A 9,892-nucleotide genomic window follows, 5' to 3' on the forward strand; every position below is an offset into this window, starting at 1 on the left:
AAAATCACAAAGCATTTGGTGACAAACAAATGTTAAAATACCATCGGGAGTAAAAAGGTGTAAACATATATCCCTCTTTAATATAAAGGGAAAAGTTTTCACGTCGCTCTTCCCATATATCCTCCTGTTTCTTTCAATTTATCTCTTTAATCTAACTAACATTTTTTACATTGATACTTTTTTCAAATTAATAACATAAAGTTTGTATATTCTCAATACGATCTTATAGCTTTCGGCGAGAGTAATTAAGTTATACCACTTACTGGCAACACTCAATCAAAGCCAACAAAGAAATAAAGCTTTGGACGTTATTGTGCCATGTCTTTGATAATTTACATATCCACTTACTTAAAAGAGAGAAGAGAAAGATACAAAAGAACCTTAAGAGCTTAAAAACGTCATCACAACCCAAAAGAAAAAAAAAAGAAAAAAAAAGAGAAAAACTTTAGAAAAGACATTTTTCACGCAATAAACGCTTGGTATGAACCATAAGTCGAGGTGCATGTAAGAGTGCCCAATCAGTTGATAAACGGCTTGGTGGTAGAATTGACGGAGCTAACACTATTGGTGCTGGTGGATGATTTGAATTCTTGGTCAATGCCAATGTTTGTATTTTCACCTTCACTGTGTGTTAAGAGAGGCATTGAACTTGAGCTGCTACTCCATTTATAGAACGATGCCGTGGTCAAACGTCTCCTTTTGTTCAATGGGCTTTCCTCCTTCTCCACCTCTTCCACACATTTCACTTCACCTAAGTTCATGAATGACCTTGATTTTCCTTTGTAAAAGCCCGATAATCCTCGCCTAAACAACCAAAGCAAATTAAATGTAGACTTAACCTCATATTTAAACACCAAGAGACAAAATATACTAGAACACTATCAATTTTTTATTATTAGAGACTCAAATGGAAAAAAGGTTGTAGGAATAAACGGACCTGAAGGGAAGAGCATATTCCAAAGAGGCCAAAGAATTTAGGGATCCTTCAACTGCTCTGCTCTGAGCTTCGTCTCCTTCTTCTTCTCCTTCTTGATCACCATTACTTAACAAACCAATTGATGAACTACCATCACACTGATCAAACGACAAAGAATCAGCAACTAAACTTTTTTTTTGAACTGAACTTTTCACATCGCAATCAGCAGCTACTACTCCATTTTCTTCAGCAAGATAATCCTTCTTCTCCGGAACAGAAGACATGGTTAATCAGTAGAGTTTCTCTTTCTCTTCTACAATATGACTACATCCCACTGAAGAGGATTTATTAACATGAAAAAGGGTTTGGTTTTTGGACTTTTTTGGACGAAGCGGTGGGTTGTTAGGATAGAGCTAGCGGTGGTGAAATAGTAAGTGTATAGATGATAGAGAAACAATAAGACAAATAAAAAAAGTTAGAAGCTGAATTTAAAGCCATTCTTGACCGAAAGGGAAAGAAAATGGAAGTTGCATAAAGCCACAGAAAGATCGTCGTGTTCTATATATCTACATACATATGTATAGAGAGAAAGCTGATGGGGGGAGGGAGGGGGGGGGGGGGGGAAGGGGGTGTTGCCGGAAGGGAACTCGGGAATTTGGATAGAAGAGGTTTGACACGTTGCATGAAGCGGGGAAGGGTGGCTGTTTCACTCATGTACCTATACTCTAACGAAGAGGAAAAGGAAAAGGTCATTAACTTTTATTAGTAATAATACTTACTCCCACCCCACTTAACACGACCCAAGTTCTCCCTCCGTAAACTGTCGTGCGGCACCTAGTCTCTACGACTAGGTAAGCCTAATAGTTTTGCGGAAATGAAACAAAGATACGAAAACTAACAATTAATAGGTAAATATAATAAAGGAGTTTATAATGCCGCTCGGCATATACAATAAAAACACTCTCGATCTGAACATAAGCACTCCCAAAACCCGAAATCTCATGAATCACAAGCTACAGAAGTACATAGTGTTTCTAACTCTAGAAAATCTAACAACGAAGAAAAATACAAGAAGTCTATAACTAAAGGAAGAATAGAGAGGGACTTCTAGGTCTGCGGACGCGGCAGATATGCCTCGAAGTCTCTAAGATCGTCTCGCCTCACTGGAAGTATGGCTGAGAGGAAGTACCTGGATCTGCACACGAAAAACATGTGTAGGAAAGGGCATGAGTACACCACAGCAGTACCCAGTAAGTGCCAAGCCTAACCTCGGTCGAGTAGTGACGATATCAATTCAGGGCCCTACTGGTTTATACTTATAATAAGATAAAACAGTATGAAATATCGCAGTAGAGTTAAAAATGCTAACAATCAATGAAAAATTAAATCACAGGAAGAAATAACACTAAGTACACAGAGATAGCAACAGGGGATCTCCTAGGATACCGTCCCGTAGTCCCGAATGTAAATGTACAGAGGATCTCCCGGGATACTGTCTCATAGTCCAACTCGTAAATGTACAAGGGGATCTCCCGGAATACCGTTCCGTAGTCCCAAAGTAAATACCCAGTACTGGGTGATCTCCCGGGATACCATCCCGTAGTCCCAAACATAAACATACAGGGGGATCTCCCGGAATACCGTTACGTAGTCCCAAAATAAATACACGACTCATTCAATGTACACGACAGTTCCAGCTAGGAAGAATCTACAGTTCTAGTCAAGTTCGTGGCAAAGAAGATAGGTAGTTCTTACTCTAAACATGCTACACACAGTCCAGGTTGACAGTTAAAGCAGATAAGACAGTTAAGGCGCATAAGCATGCTTTCCTAAGCTAAACAGGAGGCTACGTGTCGCGCCCCCTTTTTCTCGCGAAATCGGGTTTATGACATTTGGGAAGACAACTCGTTCCCTTTTGGGAATTGGGTTTAATGAAATTGAAGAGTCACCACCTAATGATTTAAGTGCATTAGGACACTTTTAGAAGAGCTTGATTTTGGATAACCAGAGATAGGGTAAGGGCTTGAAATTATTCCAAGGGGAAGGTGTTAGGCACCCCTCAGAATCCACTAGTGTGGTTCCCGGCCAAGCTATTGTTGTGACTTAAGGTAAAAATAACATATAGACAAGTAGGACTTCAAATAAGAGGGTTTTTCACATAAAGGTTAGAAATAAATAAAGTTGGAAAGCATTAAAGAGAGTTGATTTTCTTAAAAGAAACAAAGAAACAAAGGGAAGGGGGTCCTAGGTTTATTAATAATATGGATCACCCCACACAACATCCGGTAATCACTCTTAAGCGTGATGTTATCGTGTGGTCATCATATCCATATCTACCCTTTCCCGCCCCTTTAAGGTATTAAAGCGCGGAATGGTCTCGTTTACTTATTGCATGCTATTACCCACCCCAATCCTATCAATCCCGGAGGTACTTGGGACTACTAATCCTAAAGGGAGGAGGTGTTGGGCTTATTTGTGATTTCAAAAGGTAAAAATGCTAAGGCGACAAACAAAAAACATATAGCAAGTTTGGGGGGAGAAGCATATAAACAAACGAAAGGCTCAAACAAACCTCCTTTAAGCAAAGAAAAGCACATAGTTTAGCATGTCTTACACGTACTGTTTAAGGGTCTGATTAAAACTTAAAAGCTGGGGCAGGCTGATTTATCACATATTTCCAGATAGGAAGTCCGAATTAGGCTTGCCTGCTGGTCGTAATTGATAAAGACTGATGCAGTTTAAAAACTTTACCCTAAGGCTTGCCTAGGTGTGGGACAAGAGCTCCTATAGACATGATATCAACTGATTTCAAAAAAGAATGAAATAGATTAAATACATACTGATTAAGAGGGGTTACCAGATTATTAAAGAAAAGCAAACTTTAGCAAAAGTTACAGGTTCTGCAGGCATTATTACTGGCTTTAGACTCATAAGCGAGTGGAAACGTTTCAGACTTGGTTGATAGTTCCTATAGGCATGCTTTCTACGCGTTGTTGATTTTAAACACTTTTATAGATATGAAACAAAAATGCAGAAAACCTACAACATGATATCTAGGTGTTACATTTTATTACGAACGTGACATCTGATTACATTTTTTGTTATTAGGACCTATAGACAAGTTTGCCTAGTGAAAAGCGGGTATGCAAGAATCAGAAGGGACCTATAGGCATATTTTCTACATGCGTGTGCAGAAGCTATAGACATAATATCTACATGAAAGTGCAGGATCCCTATAGTCATGGCATCTAAATGAGAATGCTGAAATTCTTATAGACATGGTAACTAAATGAGAATGCAGAAATGCTTATAGGCATAAAAAATGCAAAAATCTTATAGGCATGGAAACTACATGAAACTGCAGAAATCTTATAGGCATGGTAGCGATATGAAAATGCAGAAATCTTATAGGCATGGTAGCTATATGAAAAATGCTGAAATTAGAGATTCCTATAGGCAAGTTATCTACCCTTTTTACATGCATGGTTACCCCTCCCTTTTCACTAACCATCCCCGAAAGTTTATTACAAAGTTATTACAGTCCAAAGAAAATAAAGAAAATACATCAGAAATTGAAAATTACAAGGAGAGCCTGATTCAGACTTCCTGTCTAAAGTATGAAGTAAACCAACTCCAAAGATCAGATTTCAAAGCCTTTCTCTCATTTGGGGTGTGTCAGAGTTCCCTAAGAGCCTCACATGAACTTCGGGCGGTGCTTACACCCCAAATACATTACCAGACTAGGACATAGTGCAGTGTGGAAGAGCCAGCCCTCAGTGTCCAAGTTCAGATGGGAACTCAGGGTCCCAAGGCAAGGCTCACAGGAGGGGGGCAGAACCTAGGAACTAAGAGAGAGAGTGCAAGTGCAGAATTCTGAAAGGGGAAAGAGGGAAGGGAAACAGTACACATAGGGATATAGGGAATGGGGAGTTGCAAGAGGTAAAGAGTAGGCTAGTGGGCATAACCCAACAATGGGAGATGCTGGCACACCCATAAGCCTACTGGAACACATTGTTTAGAGGTCAGGATCCCCTAGGGGATCAAGTTTAATCCTTAGACAATAACTTGCATATTGCCATGTTTTAAACTGTAACTCAAAGCACATAAAGGGAATAGGGAGGAGGGGTTCATAACAGAAACAAGCAAAAGAAAACAACATGCTAGTTTAAGTATTTAAATCTGTAGAAGTAATAAAGTAGACATAGATGTAGAAAGCTATAAGTAAACACATTGTGGTGATGCTGAAACTTAAATTAGGACATACCAGTTTCAAAGAAACAAATAGAAAAAATGCAGTAGTCTTGTAAAAGCCGCAGTGCAGACAAGAAAGAGAGTAAGAGTTCAGAAGAGATTGTGAATTGTGAAGTGGAGGATTGTTAAATCGTCTTTGTGTTAGAGAGTCGTGTATTTATAGTGTAAGAATCATGAGGAAATAAGGTAAGAGAATAGTCGAAGAACTGATTGTCAATCAATTACAAAAGACTCCCTTTAATTAGGGATTCAGATTCAAACGGGTATAAACCAATTAAGGAAAGAAATTAATCAAACACTTTGTGTAAAGTAGGCAATTAGGGGTGAGTACATAAAAGGTTATTTAAGGACAAGGTTTTGAAGTACACGGTTTGTGCAAATAAGGTAAGGAGATCAATTAACAGCCAGTAAATCAAAAGGGTCCGAGATTTTGTATGAATGAACCAAGTCAGAAAGATGGAAAAGGTTTTTAACTTAAAGGAAATTAGCAAACATGGAAAGGGAAACAATTAGACCCATATTCAGAGGGGAGTATGGACTAATTACAGATTTAAAAACTACTTTAGAGGGAAGTTCATCATATATAAAGAGCATACGAACACGTTAAGCATGAAAGAAGACTATAGTGTCATTGTAAAATCAGTAGAAAATCCAGTATAGAAGAGTTTAGCAAAAGGTCAGAGTCATATGAAAACAAAGAAGTCCAAACTCAATTCAAAGACTCGAAGTCAATCTGAAAGAATTAGGGGTTTCGAAATAAAACCCTAATTCAAGCAAACCATAAAGCAAAGATGAGAGGGCAGGCAATTGAATTGAAATCATGTTTAGAAGCTTCAAAAAAGAGCAGGCTTCTTCAGCAAGAGAACTCATGAGAAAACATGATAGCAAAGTAACATGCAATCACGGTAGAAGGATTAGAAGAACATAATGGCAAATACTGATAAGAACAGTAGAAGAAGCATGCTTAAGAGGATCTTTCAGGAGAAATTCAAACACAGTTCAGTAGAAGAAAAAATAGCAAAACCTTAAGAACACAGTGGAAAAAATATTGGCGAAACATAGCAGAACATAGCCAGAAGAAGGTACGAGAACATAGTATGGAAAACATGGTAGAAGAACATACAAGCATGGAGCATATAAAACACAGTAAAAAAAAGAACATACAAGAACGGAGTATAAAAATTCAGTAAAAGAGCATACAAGAACAGAACACATACAAGAATGTGGTAGGTAAACACAGGAGCACAATAGAGGCAAATACACAAAAGAAAGGGGAAAGAGAGTCAGAGAAACACTTAAACATATTTTCAGAAAACCCTAGATCGGAAAGAAAGATTTAAAAAGTAATTTTCGAAAGAAAAGTTAGGGAAATCGTTTGAAAACTTAAAGAGAGCACATATACCCCACAGATCTAAAGAACTCGGAGAAAACCTCGAAGGGTTAGGGTTTCAGAAGAACCCTAGAAATGAGAAAGGCTTTGAGAGGTCACCGATCTGAGTCGGAGAGGTTAGAACCAGGCTCAAACAACTATAGTACGCCGGAGCAAGGCCGGAGATGCCCAGAGAACCTTGAATAGATAGAGGTATGGGTGAAAACCTTCGAAGTCAGGCCTCGAATCTTCAGGTATCAAGCACATAGGAGCAATAGGAGGTGAGTATAGGACTCCCACAGCCTGAGAAGCCATGGATTCCGGTGGGTTTCACGGGGGAAGATGATGAGAGGCAGCTAGGGTTAGGAAAGGTTCGAGAGTGTTTGAGAGAGTGAAGGGATTCAGAGGCGGCGTCTTAGGTGAGAATGATTTAGGGTTGAGGGGTGTTGGTGGATTAAAAAAGGAATGGAGGGATCGTGGCTGTTGATCATTTTGATCAACGGGCTGGATTTATTGGGGAGCCGGGCGGGTTGGATTAAATTGGGTCATAGGCGGATAGTTTAGGAATTGGGCCGGTCTGATTGAGAATTAAATTGGGTTAATTGGGGTGGTCGATTTGGGCTAAAATTGAAATAAATAGGGCTAGATTTTAAATAGCCACTTTTTCCCTTTTTATTTTATAAAAATAGTAAAATGATTTCTGAAAACAAAATTAAAGGTACTAAATTAATTAATAATATATAAATATTAAATTAAAAAATACTGGAATCAAATTGGTAATTATAAACGCAATAATTCTTAAAATAGGCTAATATTGCAATTATATGCAATTTAGCTTTAAAAATACTAATAAGTTTGTAAAAATGTGCAAAAATTACCTTAGCTATATTTTGGGATAAATATGAGAATAAAATAAATTACTCACCAAAAATGATAATTTCAGGAATAATTATTGGTTTTTGTATTGCTAACATAAGGCAATAAATTGATTTAAAAAATCTTTCAAAAATTAGGAAGAATACTAAAACATTTGGACACATTTATATATGCATACATATGCTATTTTGAAAGGTGTTTTGCATATAAAAAATATACAGGGAAAAATTGGGTATCAACACTACGTATACTAGTATTGCTCAATTAAAGGAAAACACAGTTAATTACTTAATAAAAATGGGGTTTTTCAACAATTAGCACGTGTACGCACTCGTCACTTCACGTACACGGCATTCATATAACAACAGAACCAAAATCCTAAGGGGAGTTTCCCCCACACAAGGTTAGGTAAGCCACTTGCCTCAAACCAAGCTCAAAATCAATCTGTAATCACGCTCTTGCCACGTGTATCCAACTCCAAGTGGCCCAAATCTAATCAAATCAGTTACATAATGTAAATATAGCTACAAGCAACTCATTTATGTAATGAATTTCAAGCTAAGGCATGAAAATAGAAAAACGCAAAAAAATCCTCCTAGGGCCCACGTCTCGAAATTTGGTAAAAATTACAAATTACGAACACCCATTCACACACGAGTTCACTCGTACAAAAATCATCCCAATCCGACGTCAAATTCCTATTCAAAACTCAGATTTTTAATTGGGGAACTCTTTTTCCCCCATTTCCAAACTTCCACCCCCAAATTCCTTGATTAAATGAGGAAAACAACAATAGATTTATGTGTATGATCCAAAATAGAGTTAGAATTCGTTACCCAATAGTTCTCCTTCAAAATCCCTCAAGAAATCGCCTCCCACCGAGCTCCAAATCATGTTTCGTGCTATGAAATTTCAAACCCTCGAAACCATCTTTTCTGCCCAGCGATTTTCGCATCTGCGCTGCAAGGACCGCACCTGCGGTCACGCATCTGCGGCTAGAGCTCCGCATCTGCGGAATTTCATTAATTCCTCAAGCACCGCACCTGCGCTCATTTCTTCACAGATGCGGCTCCGCTTCTACGGTTCTTGAGTCGCACCTGCGACCACTGGTCCTCTTGCCTCAAACCGCAGATGCGACCTCCTCCCTCACTTCTGTGGGTCCGCACCTGCGGCTTTCCACCGCAGGTGCAAAAACACCAGAAGCAGCCAACTTTAGAATTTGCCTAAGTCCAAATTCAGATACGTTAAGCATCCAAAACTCACCCGAGGCCCCCAGGACCTTAACCAAACATACCAACCAATCCAAAAACATTATACAACTTAGGCGAGCCCTTAAATCACATCAAACAATGCTAAAACCACGAATGACCCTACAATCCAAACCTAATGAACTTCGATTTCCAAAATTATACAACCGATGCCGAAACCAACCAAACTATGTCCGATTGACCCCAAATTTTGCACATAAGTCATATTCAACACTACGGACCTACTCCAACTTCTAGAATTGGATTCTGACCCCGATATCAAAAATTCCACTATCGGTCCGAAACTCCAAAAATTCAACTTTCGCCATTTCAAGCCTAAATGAGCTACTGACCTCCAAAACACAATCTGGACATTCCCCTAAGCCCGAAATAACCCAACGGAGCTAACGGAATTGACAGAATTCTATTCTGGAGCAGTCTTCACATTGCTCCGACTACGATCCAAATTCTAAGACTTAAGCTCTCATTTAGGGACTAAGTGTCCCAAAACACTCCGAAACTCAAGATGAACCATCCCGGCAAATCACAATAACAGAAAATGACACGGGCACTACAACATTATACATATATAGCTATGAAATCTTAGTTGCATATTAAAAAATTGTGGCTAGTACCTAACAATTGCCACAAAAATTCGAATTCCATGGCTATTTATGTAACGACCCGACCGGTCGTTTTGAGATCTAGCGCGTCATTCAATAGTTTGAGGCCATGAGTAGCTTCACTTCAGGCATTACGACTTGCACGCATGGTCGAAATTAAATTTCGGGATGTTCGGAATTGATTTGGAAAGAAAATTCTCATTTCGGAAGCTTTAAGTTGGACGAATTGACAAGGATTAGATTTTTGAGTAAACAACCTCGGAATCGGGATTAGAAGGTTTCAGCAGGTTCGTATGATGATGTTGGACTTGGGCGTATGTCCGGATCGGGTTTTGGATGACCCGGGAGCATTTTGGTGCCTATTGTGGAAATTAGCATTTTGGAAGAATTTCATAAGTTTGGGTTGAGGTGCATTTCAGTTTTATCGATGTCTGTTTAGGATTCCGAGTCTAGGAATAGCTCCGTATGGTAATATTGGTATTGGGAGCACGATCGGAAGTTGATTTGGAGGTCCGTAGGCCATTTTGGAGTCATTTGGCGAAAGTTAGAAATTTGAAGGTTTTTGAGAAGTTTGACCGGAGTTGGACTTTTTTATATCGGGGACGGATTC

At 38.9% G+C, this 9,892-nt stretch overlaps 1 protein-coding gene across 1 annotated transcript; it reads right to left on the minus strand.

Moving 5' to 3' along the window:
- Window positions 1-346: 346 nt before the first annotated feature.
- LOC109238203 lies at window positions 347-1,376 on the minus strand. Its single transcript, XM_019404629.1, has 2 exons — window positions 938-1,376; window positions 347-804 (listed from the first exon to the last, which is right to left on the minus strand). The coding sequence occupies exons 1-2, from the start codon at window positions 1,198-1,200 to the stop codon at window positions 519-521; spliced, it is 549 nt and encodes a 182-aa protein (XP_019260174.1). The 5' UTR covers window positions 1,201-1,376; the 3' UTR covers window positions 347-518.
- Between the last annotated feature and the right edge of the window lie 8,516 nt (window positions 1,377-9,892).

This window comes from Nicotiana attenuata, unplaced genomic scaffold (assembly GCF_001879085.1).
Source record: "Nicotiana attenuata strain UT unplaced genomic scaffold, NIATTr2, whole genome shotgun sequence".
Lineage (NCBI taxonomy): Eukaryota > Viridiplantae > Streptophyta > Magnoliopsida > Solanales > Solanaceae > Nicotiana > Nicotiana attenuata.

Bases quoted from the DNA above. Each gene is read 5' to 3' on its own strand.
- LOC109238203 (XM_019404629.1), bottom strand. From the start codon at position 1,200: ATGTCTTCTGTTCCGGAGAAGAAGGATTATCTTGCTGAAGAAAATGGA. The intron at 805-937 runs GTCCGTTTATTC...TTGGTTGTTTAG, and splicing joins GAATATGCTCTTCCCTTCAG to GCGAGGATTATCGGGCTTTT.